The sequence below is a fragment of the Micropterus dolomieu genome, linkage group LG21 (assembly GCF_021292245.1).
Source record: "Micropterus dolomieu isolate WLL.071019.BEF.003 ecotype Adirondacks linkage group LG21, ASM2129224v1, whole genome shotgun sequence".
Lineage (NCBI taxonomy): Eukaryota > Metazoa > Chordata > Actinopteri > Centrarchiformes > Centrarchidae > Micropterus > Micropterus dolomieu.
In genome coordinates, this window is record NC_060170.1 from 27,664,452 (window position 1) to 27,686,380 (window position 21,929).

The 21,929-nt window shown below is 40.1% G+C and overlaps 2 protein-coding genes across 4 annotated transcripts in view; both read left to right on the forward strand.

The window, feature by feature from the left end:
• The window catches only part of LOC123959709 (phosphatidylethanolamine-binding protein 4), a 53,167-nt gene extending 37,448 nt beyond the window's left edge, over positions 1-15,719 (forward strand). The window contains exons 4-6 of one of the 2 annotated variants that reach the window (XM_046033937.1): positions 5,678-5,723; positions 6,393-6,509; positions 12,669-15,719. In XM_046033937.1, coding sequence (XP_045889893.1) covers positions 5,678-5,723; positions 6,393-6,509; positions 12,669-12,760 — 255 coding nt within the window. In that variant the 3' untranslated portion in view covers positions 12,761-15,719. The remainder of the gene's footprint in view (positions 1-5,677; positions 5,724-6,392; positions 6,510-12,668) is intronic. The other variant, XM_046033935.1, reaches the window with a different exon arrangement.
• Positions 15,720-18,779: 3,060 nt separating this feature from the next.
• egr3 (early growth response 3) overlaps positions 18,780-21,929 on the forward strand; it is a 6,897-nt gene continuing 3,747 nt past the window's right edge. The window contains exons 1-2 of one of the 2 annotated variants that reach the window (XM_046035344.1): positions 18,780-19,214; positions 21,784-21,918. In XM_046035344.1, the coding sequence (XP_045891300.1) occupies positions 19,061-19,214; positions 21,784-21,918 (289 nt within the window). In that variant the 5' untranslated portion in view covers positions 18,780-19,060. The remainder of the gene's footprint in view (positions 19,215-21,783; positions 21,919-21,929) is intronic. The other variant, XM_046035345.1, reaches the window with a different exon arrangement.

The window sequence follows — 21,929 nt, forward strand, 5'->3', positions numbered from 1 at the left end:
GGGGGGGGGGGGGGGGGGGGGGGGGGGGGGGGGGGGGGGGTTGGCTGTGGCGGTACAAGTCCAGCCTCAGAAATAGAGCTGTGAACACCATCTGTCATGCTCTCTCTCCCCGTCTGTTAGCCTGACTGCAAGTAAAAGGGAGAATGATGCTCTCAGAACTGCATTAGAAGGACGTGGGTGCTGATTGTCGTAGGTGTGGGTTTACAGGGTGTGCAAGGGAGGGGGAGGGAAGTGGTGGATATACAAGGAGGTACATGAGTAACTGACAAAGGGAAGCACTCACCCACACAGAGAAGGAGAAGGGTTGTTGGGCAAGTGGGTATTCCTGGTGAAACCGCACCCCTGCACCCACCCACCACCCCCTCGCGGACTCCTACCTATTGGCTCTTGTCAGAGGATTCCTAACGGAAGTTATGTAGACACATTATACAAACACACTGCTCATCTTCTCTAAGCCTAAGAAGGCTAAGGCCTAGAGGAGTTGACACGTCATGTATAATATTAAGATTAATTTCAATTGTTGAGCAACTTTACCACGGTGATACCTGTAGTAGCTGTTTTTGTTAGCCACTTTTAGACCTACATGAGGTGCATCAGTGTCCCGTCAATAATCATTGGTGGTTGGAGTGTCAGGCTATTACGTGACCCACAGAAAAAGCTCTACTGCATTGCTTTTTCCATATTTTCAGAATTATTCATTGCTCATAACGTGTAGGTTGTTTGGGATCCTTTCTGTTTTTGTCTGAGTCAGAGTGTGAAACAGAGTCAGTAAAACATGAAGGCAAGCTGGGCCACGATGAGCAACAGGGAGCGCAGGATGAAGTGTCCGTAACACCACAGCTGGACTAACATTAGTTAGATCTGGTATCTAAAGAGGTAACTGACTCCTACATATGAACAGAGCAGAGACAAATGAACAAATACTTAGTGAAAATGGTTTCTTTAACATTTAGGAACAAGCAATGGATTATATAGTTTATAAATTCTTTGTATTGTAATTTTTATATTTAAATCTACAATGCTGTTTTCCACGATTGCCCTCCACAGGGATATCAGAGGTCAGGGTCAGCTATACAACACCTTGTAGGGGTTCTATTTTTTTCATGGGCCATTTAGCAGGGTACATGTTTCCTGTTGCAGAGTCCTGAACGCACGCCCTCCATTTGAAAGGTAGTGTCCCTACTCACTACACCCCCTGCTGCCACAAATATATCAGCAGATGTCTGGACACTCTCCAGCAACATCAACACAGTACAGAAAATATTTAGCTGATTGATTGTGCCTCTTCAGAGATCAACTGTTGTGACATTTTCTTGACAACGCATTGTTGCAGTTAGTTTGAATTACATCAACCAACAATTTACTTTTTCATTTATATGTAAGAGTGAATTGGCAACTGAGACAAAGCAATATACCAAAGCCTCCTACTCCTGTTTGTTTCTCACTTTTTCTTAGTCTCTCATCTCAAAAGTAATGCTCTCCTCTTGAAGGATTGACACACCTTTATGCATCAGAGTATGTTGTTCTTTTCTGTTGAGTATGTAAAGTAGTAAACAGCCATTTTGACACTTTCAGATTTTATCTTTCTGTCTGCCTCTCCCACACTGCTCAGTGTGTGATTCACTATCACAGCTACAATAAAGGGTATTCCCCTAGTATGAGGATGCAAGGCGTATAGTCACATTTAGTTTGACTTAATAACTCTGGAATAACGCTGACATAAACCTAATACAGGTACTTTATGTCATTCTCTGTTTGTTTCTTTAGCATTTGAAGGAAAAAGGTTGGGCTTGTCCTTCAACTAAATACGTAGAAAAGTCTATTACTTTATGGTAACTATATTAAAGGATTGGCATACTTCTGATTGGTTCTTCTTCTGATCACCGGTGGCAGGAATTCATAATCTGTCATCTAGTCACAGTGAGTTGTAGTTTTTGTCATTGTAACATAGCTTTAAACTACTGAGCTTCTCTCTGACTTCTTAATTGCAGAATTTCCCCTAGTAAACTATACAGCATTTAAATATAAATTTAAATGTATATGTTTTTATGTAACTTTTATACCTGGAACACAAGAAGAGTTTAAAGAACAAACATTTAAGTATGTACTTTTGGTACAAATAGTACATAAATATAAACAATATATACAATATGACAGCAAAATGATGCAGTATTGTATATGTTCATCTCTATGAATGGTTAAACATTGATTGAAGAAATCATGTGACATAAAGATGTGAATTTGAAATGTCCTGTGTAGCTAGATGAGAAAATATTTTGAAACACTGATAGTGTGTTTCTGGGTAACAACATATATAATGAAACCGTTCCTAGTCTTTTTCAGCTTTCAGTTGCTGAAATGTCCTAACTTTCAAATGTTGAAACACTGACACAGCAGCTGTGAGTACTCCATCAAGCTCTCTTGGTAAAGAGACACACTTTTTATATTCTGTGTTATGTAACGTAACTTTTATCCTCGGCTTGAGGCCAGCACAGATAATCCAAAAATAAAAGCATTTGTAGTTGGTCAGTATACCTATGTATATTGTACTGCAAAAAGTTACACCATTGATTCTTAGTGTATATGTTTGAGTAGGCCTATACATTTGATATTTTGTCAAATGTATGTATAATGTTTATACACAATAGTATAATATACTGGAGAATACAGTAAACAAGAAATAACAAGAAACCAACACACTTGCTTCACAGTAGATTTTCATCCAAACCTTTCATTACATATTTATTAATCAACCATTTTTAATAAATGTATTTTATACTTTTCCCATGACATCCATCAGGTCAACTTGTGTCTGATGAGCCTAATGTTATTATCAAGATAGATATGCTTAGTGTATGAAGTTTATGTTGGTCTTGCTTTTATTGGGGAGCTTTACTGTGTCTGGGGTGTGGAGTCTTAGCACTTTTGTTTCTAACCCTGAGCTCAGAGTATCATCCTGGCTGAGGATATCATTGATCTAAGATTAACTTCATCAATGCGCTATGTGGCTTTAGATACCCCCTAACAAAGCTGTAATGGATTTACCATATGAAAAACAAACGTTCTGTAGTGCAGGAAGCCATAACATCTATCATCCATGCAGCAAAATTTTTTTTGAAATAACTTAAATAAGAGACCTGTTCACCAGCTCATTGGTGGTACAGCAGACATTGTGGGAACCTCATAATCATATTATGGCCCTAACTTGTGAGGACTTTTCTGTTTATTTAAAACAGGGACAGGATACAATAAATGTATTGCACCCGATATTGCACAATGCTGATTTCTATCTGTTGTCCCTTTGCTTGTATGAATACACATACCACATTATAAAAAATGAAAATTCCACAAAACGCTAATAAATACTTCTGTAGTACAGACCAGTGGATATACATTCAGACATGCTTTATCAGATCTTAGAAATAATCAGAAATTAATTATTGATTATTTCTAACTATATAAAATACTGCAAGAGAAAACACACACATAACCTGTGCTGCAAGATGATTCTTTCTTAATACTGAAAACACAGTTAGCACAGCGAGTGGCTGTCATTTAGTGGTCAGAACTTTTCTCTCTATGTGCCCCGCCCCCACAGTAGGATCCCTGAGGGAGGCCGCCCACCACGTGAGAATGTCCTTTAGATTAGTGTGAGCGAGTCCGTCACTCCCCAGTGAACATCAAGAGTCAGTGACCTCAACACTGCCTTGCCCTGTCACAACTACTACCAGCACTGCTTGGGAATCAATACACCACTATAACCACAAAACTGATTATATTTAAGATTTTGATACCTTGTGATTATTAATATGTATGTGATTCTATGTGAGTTCTGCATGTGATTGACTTGTCTTTTATTGTTTGTCTGAATTTTAATATTGCATTCAGTTGCTGTTGTTTTTACTCTCTGTATTATAATGAAATTAAAAGGGCAGAGGGTGCCATGGAGAGTGAGCGAGAACCGAGCATTAAGATGTGGGAAAATGTTGCACGCTCAAATGTTGACTACCTGTTGCTATGGCAATGGGTTTGGATCCTGCAGGCTGCAGGACTCTTGCTATTTCTAAATAAAGCTTTTTTTCTCACTGATCAGTGGATGAAGATACTCACAGTTGAAACTAATCTTCTGAATTTTACCAGTCTGTGTAAACACTGGTGCTCTGCTTTCTAATACTCACTGCTAAACCTCCTAAACAGCAGGTACAGGATTATAGATGATATGATACACAATAGAGGACACATGCTTTGCTACTGCTACATGTTTATTTTTTACTACTATTTTTTACTGAAAGAGTCAAATATAAATTAATTATGTATCATGGCCAAGCAGCGTGGTCAGCATTTCATCAGGTGACAGGTGCTGTATTTTCCTAGTCCACTGTTCCACAAATGACTAAAAGGCAAACAAAATAAATCACATTCCCTGTCAAGAATATAAACCTAACACGAATACTGCAGTTATTTCTTTGATTACTGAAATAGGGGGATCAAGTTTCCAACAGTGTAATTTTTTTATGGCTGAGAAAATATTTTTTTCAACATTCCCAAGTTGTCTAAAAAAACAGCAACTACAAAATACCATTGTGTGTTCTGAGTCCACATTCCTAAAGATAAATGTGGCTTAATGTTTTATACTACTATGAACTGTATTTTGTTTGGTTCTATCATCCAGCAAACTGAAATGTCTGCTTTTGTACTTACACGCTGTCTAGTAACACAGTACCGTTGTCACCCTTTGGGGGGAGCCTGTGTGTGGAGAAACTAGGACAGAAATAGGTGCTGAGACCAGATATTTGATGCCTGTGATGGGGACTTCCATGCTTACCTCAAGTGGGTTTTGGGCCATTTCACAGACAACATATTTAGTCCTTTTCCTCCCACTCAAGGATGCAGCCGTCTTGCAGTAAGCAGCCAAGTCTATTAAACAAACATTCCTGTGTGCAATTTGCAGTGTGAGGTGCCTGAATGTGTGCTTCCTGTGGATGAGGGAGTTTAACCTGACAAATATACAGTAGAAAACGCTTATGAAAAATATCTACGCTTCACATCGGCTTCTGTTTCTAGGCAACAGGAAGTTAATATACAATTAATAATATGGGAAATTGCTACCTGGGAATCCACCAAGTAGTTTAATTTGCTTGGGAACTGCCTTTTGTCTGGGAGTTGTCTCCTGTCTTCAGATATTAATAGATAATACTGTTTATATATTTAACTTTGAAATATTTTAACCAAACATTATGGTGTAAGCCTATAGTGGAGCTTCCTGTAAGGTTGAATTTTTGAATTACTAGCTGCAAATTTTCTTTTTCTCAATCATCACCTAAGTTTCAATGTTATGTCAATATATGACATATGATATATGACTGTATTTAGTTAATTAGGTGGCGTCTCCAGCCTCACTGTAGTTGCAGATTGTAGATGCAGTGGGTGCTATTTCAAGGACTGGCCACTGAGCTAAGTGAGCACAGAGGAATTGGGTTTTGAAAGCACAAAACTAAAGGAAGATTGGCATTGTGTTAGTATTGTAGAAAGCAAGATTATGGCCCACTGTACTGTCTTTCTTTTCAAATTGTTTGTTTTTCATGGTGAGGTTTGTCCCAAAAGTGAACTGACCTAACTATCCTTGATAAAATCCCCCAAATGCGTTGCCTGACTGACTCTGTGTCTAAATTACCAGGGCAATGCACTCAAGAAAGGACACATACAAGGGACGACCCTCACTGGTAAGTATGGTTTTCAATTGACTGTTTATTTTGTAACCTTTTTATTTTAATCATGTATGTTGTATAAGCTGTACAATGCAATGTGGTAAATTATGTATTTGTATTTATTATTATTATCATTATTATTATTATTATAAACATGTATATTATTTTTGACTGTTGCAGAATTAAGTTTTACTTTTGATAATTCATTAGTTTTTATTTCAGGATCACTTTTTATTTTTTATAGCAGTTTATTTAACTCATTGATTGAGTTGCTCCGTCATGACTCGCTGCCTCTTGGTCATTTTAGTTCCTACCCTCCATTGTTTTTGCATTGTCATCATTTGTAACAAGTGCAGCAGTGGAGTTGAGAGTCAGATGTGAACCCAGAGAGAGCGAAGTTGGGTGTGTCTTGCAGTGTTGGTGTTGGTTAAAGAAGATGTATCCAAAGGGAAACTGTAGCCTGCTTATTACCCACAAGCCAGGGTGAAGGAAGAATGCTAGGAATTCAGAATTACAATTTTACGGATCTACAGCTGCTACTGGTTTATTGAATCTAAAAAAGTAATCCAGATGCACAAAAGGGGTGAATGAAAAGAATTAGGATGTCAAAGCCCACTGTTAGATTTTAGCTGCATCATTGCAATCTCAGCAGCCCTGATTCTCATTCTTTGTTTTTCCATGCAGACTATTCTCCTCCAAGCCCACCACAGAAGTCTGGTTTTCACCGCTACCAGTTCATGTTGTTTGAGCAGCAACCAGAGAAACCAGTGTCACTCGCCGAGCAGGAGGAGAAGTCCCGCGGTAATGACTCCACTCACCAGCACCTTGAGTTCACAACACTGTTGGCCACTGCAGTATCATCTATCATATACCCACACTGATCAACACAACTGCCAGCAGTTAGTTGTTGAATCAGCAGAAGAAAGATTACACCAAGGCATTAAAACTCAAGGCCCAAACATTTCCTCTCATTATAGTTTTTGTGTTTTAGGAACCTTTATGCTACTGAAGGATTTGTGAACTCATAATAGATTATTATATTTCCTGACATACAGTAGGAAGTTGGGTGATTTTGATTTAGGTATTGCCTCATTTGTTTGAGTGGGCATAATCCTTTATTTAGGGTGAGTTTATGTTTCCATATTGGGTTTTAATAAATGTATCTGCAAGACATCTGAAGCTGCTATTATTAGTGATTTGATTTATTATTTAATGCCCCGTGACACTCTTGCCAGACACCATCTAACCATCTTTAAGCTAAGGTTTTGGTTTGTGGCTGTGTTTCGTCCAGACACATGTCATTAAGCACAATTCACAAACAATTATGCGCATTTAATCGAAGCAGTTGGAGTTACTTTAGAAAGATAATTTTCTCCGAGTGCTTGAACATAACAAGGGTAATGTTAATGAGGTTAGTGAGTAAGTCTGCTGCATTGTTAATGCCTGCAGGGTCAAGACAAGTATTGTTGGCTCCCACGCACACCTGCACGAGTCTGCCTGACCATGTCTTGTTAACCTCTGCCAAAACTGAAATACTTATCAACCATGTCAGTAGACATGAACAGTGTATATTTACTTCTAACTTTGCTTTCTGTTGATGTTATTACCAGATTACTTTCTTAGTTTGTCTCTTAAAAGACAACTGTGTTTGTCTTGCAGAAAGCAGAGTTGTTGTTTTGTTTATACTTCAGATTTTTCAGACTTTTTCCTCCCACTTGAAGACAAGTCTCTTGAAGGTGGGCAACTGCACTTGGATGTATAGTACAGTACCTCACAGGAGGCGTGCCCGTCTGTCTGTTCTACTCGGGTCACAGCCAGTGATTTGAGGGGAGATCAGGGCGGTTTGAGACTTCAAGCGTTGCGGCCGTGAATGAGTGGAGCTGCCAGTCTCCGCTGTTTGAAGTTTTGGCAGCTATGTCAGCAAACAATCCAGGTACATTAGGCTGAGGTCTGTTTGATGTTGAAACCTCTGGAAAAGGAAATGTCAAAAGAGATGTACTTTGAGGTATTTTACGCATTGGAACTCACATTTGGGGAGGTTGAGATCAACCATTATCACATTGTTAGGGTATTCACTGTGTCAGAAGTGGTTAAGCTGAAGAAAGATAATAACATGAATAACAGCCTGCTGTTTAGAATATTTAAAAAAAAAATTTGTGCAAAATAAACTGGAGCATACTCATTTTCTGCTACCAGCCCCGATACAGTAGTTGCCCCCACATTATGAGGCGATTGAACTGAGTGGATCCACCCATCCTTAATCTACTGGATGAGTGTAACTCCCGCTGTTGTACTTCCTCTCTCCTGCAAACTGTTCTCTCTGTTCAAGGGAAATGAAATTAAGAAATTCACTCTTGGATAATCAAATGTTTCATTTGATGGGTCAATTCTGGAGAGGATAACTGCCCTTTTAAAGAGGGTAATGGAAATAGACTGCGTGACATAATAAGAATGAAAGCCTAGTCAAGGTTTATGAATAGAAATAATATTGGATTTTACCGTTACTATTGGTTTGGATGAATTTAGTGGTGTACCTGCTGTATCATTACTGGCCTCCACTTGGCCGTGATGAGGACGGTATTCCCGCACAGACAAGAGATACGGAGGGAATCCCATGTCTCCCCACCTCCTCCGTTAAGTATGTTCACTTATTAGCGTCTGTCCTCCCTCCATGTGGTATGACACAGAGAGCATTTTTCATAGCCCATGACATTAATTGATGTGATTTGCGAAGGGAGAGCATTTAGTCGTGGGTGGGAGGCTCCTAATGATCATTTTCCACTTCCAGTAGCGCAGTCATTGACTCAATTTTATCGCAAATTTGCTGTCTTTTTTCTTTTCATCTCTGACCATCACTTAAGTAGTAAAGGGGGTGAACAATGAGGGGTGGACCAGGGCTGTTGTGAGGAACCGTGGGAGTCTGCTTTGCCTCCTGTGTTAAGGTTATGAATGTGGGTCAGTGAACTGATGAGGACAGCTGGTTTGTTACACAAGGAACTACAGGGGGGCTGCGCTCTTGGCACCGGGCACAGGGGCGTGATCATAGGGAATCCCCTTCGCTCTGGCTCAGGAAGGCTGTCCCTGACTGGAGGCTGCCCCTGTGCCAGGGTGGGGGGCAGGCGTGGGCACACAGGCCCTCGTGATACTTGCCCTCAATATGTCCTGCTACTGTTTAGTGCCACCGAGTCAGTTTGTCAAGGGAAACAGTGTTACAAAGCGCTAAGGCCTTGAGAGAGGCTATCAAGTGTTGTTTCAGTCTACACTGTACTTTTTACACTGTTCACACATCCAACCCCCTGTCTTCTGACTGGGACCTCAACACCAGATACAGTAGATTGATCAGAAACAAAAACCGTGATGAGCACAAGAAGAGCAGCACCTGAAATACTGGCTAAAAATTTAAGTAAAAGTTGAAAATTAAAAACTGATCAGTTCTTGGCATTCATCCCCCCCCCCTCCATTTTTCATGGTAAATTACAAGGGAGAGGATGTATGTGACGATCATGTTGTGTGAATGAATGGATCACAGTGGAGTTAGCTACTGGATGGTGCACGTTGCTCATCTTGCCTCCTAGAGCCCCTACTGCCAGCTCAGCACACTCCACAGTAATTGAAGCCATTTGCAATGTTGCAGTGTGGTAATGGGCAGATCCATGTCTACCACCCACCCACAGCCTCTATCATTAATCAGAGCTGCGTGGAGTCAAGAGAGCCAGGATTTGGTTGCTACAGCAGGCCTGAGTTTCAGCCAGGAGTCGGCTGCCTTAAAGGAACACTTTGACGTTTGGAATTTTGGCTGGTTGTGGGGGGTTTTGTTGTTGTTGTTTTTTTGTAAATTGTTTTTTTACCAATGCTCGTCAGGTTTGGGGTAAAAGTTTCAATATTTTTCCTCAACTCCCCTCATCCATAAATAGCTTCATAGTATTATTGAATACACTGCTGAAATTAACAATTACAATAGAGATAAAACAATGATCAATTAGTCGATCCACAGGTAATAATAATTTACCTCATGCCAGATATTCCCTAGTTCCTTTGAGAAGCTAGATTTATTTATCATATGTGATAGTAAACTGAATATCTTTTGGTTTTGGACTGTTGGACGGATAAAACACATGTTACAAATGTTACCTTGGACTGTGGGAAGTTATGGGAATTTTCACTACTCTCACAATGTATAGACCAAATGGTGAATCGATTAATCAAGAAAAAAATCACAGATCAATCATTAATGAAAGCAACTGTTAGTTGCAGCAAAAGCTGAAATAATTAGTTGATTAATCAATTAGTTGATCAACAAAAACCTAATCAGCAACTATTCTGATAATTTATTCATTGTTTGGGTCATTTATAAAGCAAATATTTTTGCAAGGGAATTGAAGGACAAATACAAAACATGTTTCCTGCAATGTGACAAATGGTGTGACACAGATCTTTCGACCCAGGTCCCTCCCCGCAGCAGTCATCTGCCCTCTGAGCATCTCTGAGCAAAACACGTCGCTGCTCCAGAGGCACTGTTCTTTGGCTGACCCCTGACCTCTTATGACCACAAAGACGTTCCCCTTCATGATGTTAGGATTGCATTATTATGAATGTCACATGATAAAGCTCAGTTAAAGTCTTACCCTGATATGGCTTCTCTTACTCTATTGCCATGAACAGGATCACTTGGTTTAGAGTATTTTTGAGAGACTATAAGAGGTTTAACAGGGACACCGCCCACACCACTAAATGTAGCAGTTCTGTGTCACCTCACAGCAGTGCTGATCTTCCTGCCATACCCAGACGGAGAGGCAAGGTGGAAACAAAAGGGGAGGCAGGAAGACTTTAACATCGCCCTCAGGTCCCACACTATCTGTCCTTTCCATGAGCAGGCAGATGGGAGAGGTGGAAACACGTCTCTGCACTACAAACAGACACCAGCCTATTTTAAGGTCACTTGTAAGTCTAGGCATTTACAGGGTACCAGCCAGCGTGATAGCACCAAATATTGTGTATTTGCCTCATTTTGGATTGCATCCAATGATTGCACAGCTTTAGACAGGATTATGTGCGTAAAGCCTTACAAGCAGCGCCTGGTTTTGACTCTCCGTCTATCGTTAGTCTACAATAAAATGATCTTCAGTGTGACATTCTCCGTTAGAGGAAATGTTGCCTAATACTACCGTAAGGCATGTTCTGCCTATAAAAAGGGAAAGAGAAAGTTTGACTATTAATACATGACTGTCATGAGAGTTAAATCTGCCATATGACTAGTGAAATATATCCCTCTATTCAGTGTAATGTTTGTTGTTCCCCCAGCTGCCTCACCCCTCAGCTTTCTTTAAAGTGCTACCTGTAAGGGGTGAGGGACCTTGTTTTGGACATGCCGGGGAGTTTGGGGATCTGCAGAGGCGGTGCATTATCTCCCAGTGAAGCACAGGCCAGAGGGGCCACTGGGGCCATGCCCTATCATACAGACAGGTCACTTGACTCCATTACCCTCACTTGATTATTGGAGCCCTCTCTGCAGGCAATCCTCATTCACTGAAAGGACCTGGCAAGATTCAGGCACTCATCTGCTCGTCGCCCAGTTATTATTCATCATCTTCCCCAGCTGAGCTCAGAACCTGACCTGACCTCACGGCAAACCCAGCCACACATAGGTGCCAGTCTCATAAGCTAAACATGTAGGGAGTATCATGAAGGGTGCGTGAGACTGGAAATAGTTGAGTAATAATCTGATAATGCTGTCATTTTATGTTTAAAACTTACAATTGAAACATGTGAAAATAAACAATCTACTTTAATTTTATTTTAGGTGATGAAAGTTGACCTATTTTAAGATTTGATTGGAGTTCAATACAGTTATATTTTCTGAAAAAAAGCCTCTAAAATCACAGCCTTAGATAAGACATTTCGTCTGAAATGCAAATGAATCTCCCTGATTTGTGTCTCCATTAATGGGAGGGGAGTGCACTTGATGTGCGTGGCAGCAGCAAAGTGTATTTCTTCTCCCAGATCTCCTCCACGATACTGGAAGATATGAAATGTGGGTCCCTGATGGCGAAAACAGCCACAGTGAAGACCTGTAAAGCAGCTGCAGCCAGAGGTGAAAAGCAGTAATGTTTCTGTCCAGGCAGAGTCTGACTCAAGCCGTAACTGTGAGACCATTCTCTCTACAGATTTGGACCATTTCAATAGTTGGCTTTCTTTTCAAAAGAGTAATTTTCCTACCCTATTCTTGAGCATCTGTTAATGTAATTACTCCACATACGGAAATACCGGAATGTCAGCGATTCCCTGGATTACGGAGGACGGCATTGTCTCATGTACACCCAAACTTACACTCATTCTCTCTAGAATCTGTTGAAGTTTGCAAGTTTAGAGCACACAGGGTTTTGTTGCCTTGGAATGATAATTGTGAATTTGCCGTGTGTGTGTGTGTGTGTGTGTGTGTGTAAAGGGAGGGGAAGCTGCAGGGAATCAGCGGTTGTCAAAATCTAAGAAGTGATATTGTCATACCAGCCGGATGGCCGTCTGGTGTTTGTTTAAAAGGGGAGGGAAGAAAAAAAACGGCCCAGGCGATTGAATCATATCTTCTTGCCAATACGTCCTTGCGTTCCCACCTCCATCATTACAGCAACATGTTTTATTTTCAGCAGTGCTGTTCTCAGTGACTCACATCCCAGAGCCATGTGCTGCTCAGTTAGGCCTCAGATCCCTTCAACACGGGCCGAGCGGTCATGAGAAATGCACCAGAGATTGCACTCAGACTGTACTAAATTTATGTAGGATATTGTTAGGATAAAAACATGTTGTCTAATAAACTTGTGAGGTTGAACTGCTTTAAGTTATTTTGATCTGTAAAGCAGTCTAAAATGAATATGGCTAAAAAAACAAACCTGGGTTATAAGTACCTTCCAAATATCTGTAAATACTAATACATTTCTGTGTTTGTGTCATCCTGCTCCCCCACAGGCAAATGGGATCTTCAGGCCTTCATCACAAAGTTTGATCTAGGAGAGCCTGTGGCCAGTCTACAGTTTCTCACCCAAAACTACAAAGACTGAAGGATTCTCAGATGCCTGAAAGATGCTGTGGAAGTAGAATTCTTCAGTACAATCATAGAAAATAAGATGTTTCCCCACTTTCCCTGAATTAAACAAAAAAAATTCTTCAAAGCTTGCAACAGGTCAGCCCTCTTTGCCTCTATCTTATCGTAGAGTTAGAAAGAGATTTCCTCTTTGTGTTTCACCAGCTGCTAGGTTTTGATGTTGCCCTGTATCTCTGTCACGTGGTCTGGAGCGAAGGATTTGGGAGATAGATTTTGACCTCACTGGGGATTTCTTATTAGTTTCCGAACACTGTTGGCAAGAGAAGGAAGACGGCCTGATATCACAACTCGGTGTGGAAAGAGTTGATTCTAATTCAGGGGCGGAAACACGTCAGGGCCAAAAAAAGGAAGTGGGAGGTGAAACCGAGACCGCAACACAGCCGGATGCCGCAGTGGAACTTGAACCAAAATACTCTGCAGAGTGACAGGGCAGGGGGAGGGACTGCAGGGCCTGTGGTGTATTGGGTGAAGGGAACTTACTGTTTGTGTGATTGTTTATCATATTTCCATTGACCACTCTCACCTCAATTGGAAACACTGAGTTGCTTTCAGGTCCTTGATTGATTTTTTTTTTTTTTTTTTTTTAAGCTCAAACACATGTTGAAGTGTCCTTGAATGTAACTTTGGGACAATGAACCTATTTTGAACTTTGGACAGTTGCTTTAGAGGCCCACCTGGAAGGTGTGTAGAGGATGATGTGGATAAACTTTTCAACCCTTTCACGAGGAGATACTTTTCAGACTTCATGGGTCTTTGTAGAGGGTGGGTCAGAGTACTCCCAATGAGGAATATTGGTTTCGAACCAGAAACTGTCCTCCGGGAGGGGATTGTATCAATACCCCAGATGTCAGAAAAAGGCTGGATTTATACGAAGGACTTTGATGTTCTGATGATCAATCTTTAGTTGGTGGATTCATTGACCCCAATTTGGTGTCTCATCAGTGGGCTCGGCAGGAGTAGGTAATGGAGGTTTTTGTTCCTTTGGTGGTTAAGCCAGCCTTGGTAAACCCCTATGTGCCCCCTCAATGAACTCTGGGAGATCATTGATCAAATTGTCCTGCATCTGCTTTGTTTGCTTAGCAGTCGACTTAGCAGTCAAAGCAGCTGTGTCCACAAACAAAACAACCAAAACAATGCACATAAGCACAGTTAGTCAGACAGTCCATTGCTTTTGAACCAATGTTAAGTACCCGTCAGTTGGAATATCACTCTTGACCTTGATTTACCCATCTTATTTGACTTATGAAATCACATTTTTAACAATTGGCAAGTGCAGTATAATTCCACACTCATTGTGAAGCATGCCAAGTGGGAGAGCATTCTTCCAAAAAAACCACCTACTTGAATCCATCAGTACACCATTGAAATGCCAAGATTTGTTCTTCCAAATACACTGTGCATTTTTTCTTTCCTTTATATCTTGGAGATATCCTGCCAAAACAGCTGGGTTTTGCCACTCAGCTTCCTTGAATGTGTTTATTTTTACTCCAAATGTCAGGAGAGTTGAAATATTCTGATTAAGAAAAACTGACAGCTGTAGTTCTACAGTGCACAGTATATTGCGTTCTCTGAAAAAAGGCACTTCTTACATCCCCTGATGATATGGGAAAGGCATTTAATATCTTCTTAATGTATTCAAACTTACATTAATTAAAAGGAATTTGTATAATCAATTCAATTGCCTAACCGGCACTAAGTGATCTAATATGCATGATGACTTGAGTCTCCATTCTTCTTTTCTCTCTGTTTCTGAAGTAGTGCAGGCGATTTATTTCACTGGAGATTTTATGGAGTTCATCACTTGTTGTGAGCAGTGGCAAAATGGATTTGAGTGTGACATCTGTTCAATGCATGTGAACAGTATGGTCTGCTGACCACTTTGCACCTTTATTTTCAGTGTGTTTGACCCCTACAGACTGATTTTGTTGCTGCAAATCTGACTGAAGAGATTCAGTGCGGTTTAGTCCACCTGAAGATTTGAATCCTGCCTCTGCAGCATATTCACGTGTACAGTATATCCTTACTTTTAGGCTCTGTTATACACAAAATAAACACAAAGTCAAACTGTGCACATATGGTAAATGGCCGGTACTTGTATTGTTGGCAGAGGCTAAGTTGTCAACTCCTACACATAAACTGATCATTCACACACACAGCAATTTGGGGTTCATTATCTTGCCCAGGTCCGAGGACTGGGTACAAGCATGATGTTCAATTTGAACTACTGTATTGCAAACTTCTGGACTTACTAGGAAACTAAATAAACATACCTTCATTGATACAAGTTGCAGTTTTCATCCATGTCTGTCCAGACTCATATAACATATGTAGTGAATACTGGCTAAATGGAATTTATCACCATATTGATTATAGATATGATTCTACTGAATATAAGTTTGTTGAATTGATGAATGAGCAATTATTTGTATTATTATAGATTTATTGGCTAAATAGATTGATTACTATGTGAAGATGGATTCTTATAGAGTATAGCTTCTCAAAATGCGGTGTTTTGTTTTCTCCTGGCATTATTAGATGCAAAGCCTCTCTATGAGCTGTACATTGTTTGCGGTCATGTGATTCCAATGATCCTCAAAATGCAGAATTGATGAAATGGAGGAAACTCTGTACTGTGCTAGGTGTTGTTTACTTGTTGTATAGTCCCAGTCAGACATGTGTGTGAAATCTGGAATGGCCCAATTCATTCATTCATTAAATTAACTAAAAACCCATTTTGTATTACTTTTGAGTCAAAAGTGTCCAACCAACTGTGAAATATGGTCACAATCTTCCCTTCAGTTCCTGAGCTATGGCCAAAAAGTTTTTTTTGTTTTGGTTTTTTTTTCTTTTCATATTATGAAGTTGGCCTTTTGGGTAAAAATTGTTGTCTCCCAATAAACATCTGTGTGAAATTATGTCAATATTACCATATCAATGACGTTTGACCTTTGATAAACCAGATTCTAAGAAGTTCATCCTTGAGCCCAAGTCGACGTTTGTGCCAGATTTGAAGAAATTCCTTCCAGGTGTCTTGAGATATCGTGTTTGAGGGAATGATGGGATGGACAGAGGGACAACCCAAAAACATAATGGCTCCTGTTGCTGTGACTGTCGCTGGTGCAGAAACATAAAAATACAATGTGTAACCATTACACTTTTTATGGTCAAGTTGGAGATATGAGGTATTGTTGGGATCATTTACTTATGAGAGCATCATTATTGGCAGTTTGGTCAGCCTAATTAGAAATGCTGCCAATATTACGGCATACACGATCATAATAAAGGCATTTACTTTCAAAAGTACTGTAAAATGCAGGGTGTAAGGTTACTGCTGATATAACTGGCAACATTTTATCTTCACAGCTCTTTAAATAACAGCAAGGAACAATCATTTCAGCCTTCCCCATGAAGCTTGGAAAAACAAAACTAATTTGACTATATCCACAGTGCCTGGTTAGTTTTCCGCTGTGCTTTAAAATGAACCTGTGCTTCCATGGAATCCCTGTATGCAAAGGAGCCTGGACGCTGCAGTCTAATACCACAACCCATAGACAAAGACTGCAGGCCCGCCCCATGTGGCCCAGCTCACAGTCGAGGAAATAAGAGTGCGACAGGTGGGTGTTCCAGCTGGGCTGGCCAACTTTCCAACCACAGAGCCACATAAACGCTTCCCCCAGGAGAGACACTGTAGTACAGTCTTCACCCTGGCCTGCAGGGATTCTCTCAATGGTTTGTATCTACAAACACAACAATTGAGGCACCCTATTTCCATGGATCTCCCACTGCACCGATAAACTTGTGCGATATCAATGGGTGGACAAAATAACAGGAAGAACACACATTACAATGCAAGCTGATGCAGTAAACCTGCAATAAATGCTACATCTTATAATCTTATATGCTTAAACTGTGTAATTTATGAGGCCATAGGTCACAGCATTGTTCTGCATTACACTATACTGTCAGGCTTTCCTGGTATTTATTCCAATTCAAGTATAAACATTCCTGGGTTTGCTTTATTTTGCACTGGTACACAATTAAGGAATAAATTGATGTGGTAAACATTTAATGAGACTGAAACTGTTGTTTCCCACCCAAAGTATATTTTTACTTTTTACATTAATGTATATTACAAATTGATGTGTAACACAAGATTGATAGCCTCTTAACATATGTAAAATTATTAGTAATTTCAGCCAGATTTGTCACTATATCACAAGCTATTAACAGGGACAGAAAATATAGAAATAACTATAAAATCACTAAATCTGTGTTTAAATCAGGCCTGATAATAGCTGTACATATGCAGAACAACAACTCTGTGAACAGCTCAAACACAAGACAAATTTAACTTGTGGTGCCTTTTGACCTGGACCAATGTGTAAAAAGTGATACAGAGAACAAGTTTAGGGAGTGAGTCAGTATGAGGCAGATGATGAAGTCAACATAGAAAATCTATCTTTGGTCGGACACAAGAGTGTTGAAATTTGAATCAAGTCCATCATCATCGTTGTTGTCTATTTTGCTTCTCAGGGTAGAAGACTTGGAGCAAGATGCCCTGAGAGGACTCTGGTATGAGTGCTACTCATAAAACACACTGATATACACATAGAGAACTTGCCTGTGGTGATGAGACACACTAGCTCACTGGCTGCTCTGTTTGTGTAAGCCCCCTAAACACACAGCATGATTCAGACTAATTCTCCCACACACACTGTTTACACTTCTGGTTCATTGAGGTACTATTAATTTATCAGGTCTCAATATTCAGGCACTGACATTTCATTCAGTATTTGTTTTATGAATTTTGCAAAGCCAAAATTCATTTAAAAAAAAAATATTCTTTATCGTTAATACCAAAACTAAGCAAATCTTAACTAAACTATTAATTCGGACTTCAAGAGCAGATAACTATGATGTAATAGTGATACATGATAAATATATGAATGACACCACCGGCATTCAGCAACTAAAGTTTTTTTTTGGTAACAAACTAAATCATAAGGGGATATTTTCTGAAACGTTATAAGGAACCAGTTTAGGTACTTTTTTTCACAAGTTGGCAAGCTGGTGAAAAGCGAGCCATGACGCTTTGTCCACTGTCATCTCTTTGAATGTCTGTGGCTTCCGATCACTTTTCCACTACTACTTCACCCGGAACTCACAAGTCCAAATACAGACGTGAAGGGGCGGGGCCGGACACTGCCTTATTTGGAGTTTCCACTTCAGCGGTCAATTGGGCTCCAAGTCAAAGCAAGCCTGTAGATTTACAAAGCGCCTGCAATATTTACTAGATTAACTCCGTCAATTACTGCCTTTGTAAGTAATGCTGCATGAAATGGGGCTTTGAACCAGTGTTCTGCAATACAGGACGGTACAGAGTGTTTGTATGTTCAACAAAAGAGCAAAATGAAAGCACTATCCAAAGTAATTTTTCTAGCTGAGCTCATTTGATCAAAAAGTAGCTTCCTTTAGTTGGTAGTGTTGGTAGAATATTAACAAACAGTTGGCTATGTAGATCTAACTTATGACATAAAGTATTCAACCCCCATAGCCACACACTCTGTTTCTCTCTCACTCACAACTGCATAAATAGTTCCCAGTGTGCCTGATGGTCCACAACGGGCATCACAAAGTCTGACATTAACAACGATAACACGCTGTTTAGTCACGTTTCCCACAAGGACAGGAACAGAGGAGAACCGGCTCATCCCGAAGGAGAGCCCAGCTGGAGGTGACATGTAGATTTTGTCAACTTCGTTGCTATCTATCAGTCGGAGCCTTTTGCCTCCACTGTAGTTTCCACAGACTGACGCGCGGAGAGCCTGGCGCTGGGTGCTCTGTCCATATATGGTCATCTACGTCACGCAAATGTTCCATCCCCCTATTTAATACAGGCAAACTGGAGTCCCCTATCCAGCTCCAATAGAGCAAGTAGAGCTGCTCTTGTGCAACCAACACCACCACCTCCTCCATTGATTCACAGACTTCAAATTCCCCCACAAGCAGCCCATCAGCTTCCACGGTGATCAGATTAATAACAACTATAGCCTGTGATCACACAGGAGGAGATAACCAGCGCTGCTCGTCCTCCGCGGGATACTTGGATAGCTACAGAAACAGGATCATCCCTGCTCCTCTCTCCTTTTTTCCACGCCTGATCCACACCTGTGATTTCCACTTTGAGGACACCCGCTGTAACTACTTGGATACCTGCGCGTCGTCCTTTATAAATGTCGGACTGAATATAACTGCTATGACAGGGAAACTAGCGGAGAAGCTCCCTCTTACCATGAGCAGTTTAATAAACACGATCCCTGACAGTCTCTACCCAGAAGAGGACATCCCGACGTCTATGAATATTTTCACCAGTACGGAATCTATTAACCACTATTCACAGATGAACACAGGTAAGATTTTAATCTACTTTTACGAGTGTGCGTGTGTGTGTTTGATTAAAGTGGTTCAAACTGCGATGTGCGCGAAAGGCAACAGTTGTCTTAAGGCTTGGAGCACCTGTTTGCGCTCTGGCTGTTGCGCACAAAGGCAGATTCCCGTGGTGAATACTTTTTCGGGGTCAGGTGTAACACTGCCCACTATGAATTAGATACACCTTTAAAATAATTGACTTTCAGGTCGGCCATGTGATTTTTCTTTCTTTTTATTTTCACCCTTGCCCGTAGCCGAAATGTCAGGATTTCAAACGTTGCGTGAAAAAAGGCAACTGGACTCATACCAAAACTTTTTAAAATAATCAGCAGCTAAGATATTAGCCTATATTTGAGGAAAACTAGCATACTTGTAGTGGGTTTGAATTTCAAAAGCTGAGGCGTGTTTGAGGAAATGTGTTATGAACGGCTGGGAGAAAAGGGCTGTTTTACGCGAAGTCCACTAAAAACGCAATTGGCTTCTGATTGAAATTGAAAGCTGAGAAAAGGTGTCTAATTAATGTGGTCAAACTACAAATGACACTGATTTATAAATCTAACATCCACCCGCAAAGACGAGGCCTACTTTAGGCAATGACTTTTATTTCACAGATTGGATTTTATTCGTGTGTGGCTGCTTTCCCCTATATAAAAACATAGCCTATTTAGACGCCAGGCCCCTGAACCATCTTATATTCAATTTGCGAGGCCGGAGATATGGAATTATTTAGTGCTTAGTGCAGATTCCCGTATATTTCTGAGTAATTCAGACGTCTTTAAAAGGTGACTTGCTGGTTCGGTTCATTGTTGCCATAAAATCAATCACTAGCTAATTGTACAGGTTCACATCTGAGGTGATGTGTCAATGCTGCACGAAATATTCAAAATCTTTACTTTCCTTGTGTGGCTGAGAAGATCACCTTGTGATGCAACGACCACGATTTACATTTACCTGGTCGAACTTTGTTCATGAATAATGAATGAAAATTTTTATGTTCTTTTTTTTGTTGTTCACAAATTAAAACAACACCTCAGCTTGAATTTAACGCGAAATATTTCCCCTTTATTTACCCAAGAAGTGTGCGTGAAGTTATTGCAGCGCCAGGTCTTCTAAATAGTATACCTCATTTTTAAACAAGTGAATTAAATATAACTGACTTACACATGTGACATATTACCTTTTTCTATAAACACCGCAATAAAATGTATTTTAGGTGACCTCTGACTAGATATTTAAACAAATGGATGAAAAAAAGAGGTTGCAGAGTACAGGTGTGTGTGCTGTTTTATTGACATCTCATCTTGGTGAAATTCATATTATAAACTCTAAAATTTATATAAATGAAAATGTTGCATGTGTGCTATTTTTTGTCAAATAAGAATAATACATTTTAAAGCACAATGCTGTGATATCACAGGTGGAGCCAGGTGTGTGCTGTGCCCTTCAATATTGACCTATAAGAAAGGAGTGGTGGCTTTATTTCATGCTCCTTTCTGTTTAAATGTCCCACTGCTCAAATCACTTCCAAAAGACCAAAGATTAAGAGTAAAATGCATTTACATCAACTCTCTTTTCTCTTTTCTTTTCTAAATGTCATACCTCCCAAAAATAAAAAAAAAATAGCCACAAGTGTCATAGTTCCCATGTAGCATAATTGAATGGTATTGTGTATTATACATAATTTTGCTTTTGTTTGTTTCATTATGATTTGCCTTTAGCCAAATTTCAGCAGGTTGTAATTACTGAGGGAGTGAGTATATAAGCACCCCTGTGCATAATTTTCTGCAAATGAAAAGAGAAATCCATTTTAACTTCTGTTTAACAAATAATTATTTATAAATGTCTTACATTAAGCCTTCAGAGCATGATCAAAACATAAGTGTATCCCCATTAAGCACATCTGGATTTGATAGTTTGTATGGCATCTTTGGAATAAGTTTAATGTGTGTGTGCATTCAGTGTGGTGTGGGACAATAAAAATATCATGAACATTTGTAAAAAATATTGTAAAGCTCACTAATGCAGGGAATGGATAGGAAACACAAAACAAATTTTACCCCCATTATGTGCAGATGTTTTCTGCTGCAAATGTCTTCTGAGTCCTTGAGCGTGATAGATGTGGCGTCTGCCTTTATAATCCTCCCTGCTGTAAAGAAATCAGATCTTGCCATTCAGTTTGGCTGTCGTCCTGAGGGACACAATGACTGGATCAAAGGGGGTGTTTAGGTCTTGATTTATGAGAGCTTGTGGGATCTGAGAGAGAGAGAGAGAGACACCACTGTCTCACATGCAGCAGTCACACACTTAACTTACAGGTCTGACAGCGCTCACATTTCTTTATGAACTGTATAATTTCGGACACACCAAGGACTGTCACTTCAAATTCATATAGCTTGACAAAGTGAATATTCTAGACTTTTTTCACAACTTGTGCTACCTTATCACTTTTACAGGATTTTCCTCCCAACTGATTGCATTTCACATTCATGTTTGTGCAACCATGTGGATGATTTGTTCATGATATCTGGTTTTTAATTTGCTTTTATCTAGATAATATCATGGATCTGGGCATGGGAAGCGAGAAAGCAAGCGGAGAGATTCAGTATGGATCCAGCTTCCAGTCCAACCGCAGCGGGCAGACTGTCACTTATCTGGGGAAGTTTGCCTTTGACACTCCTCCATCAGGTGGCATTGGT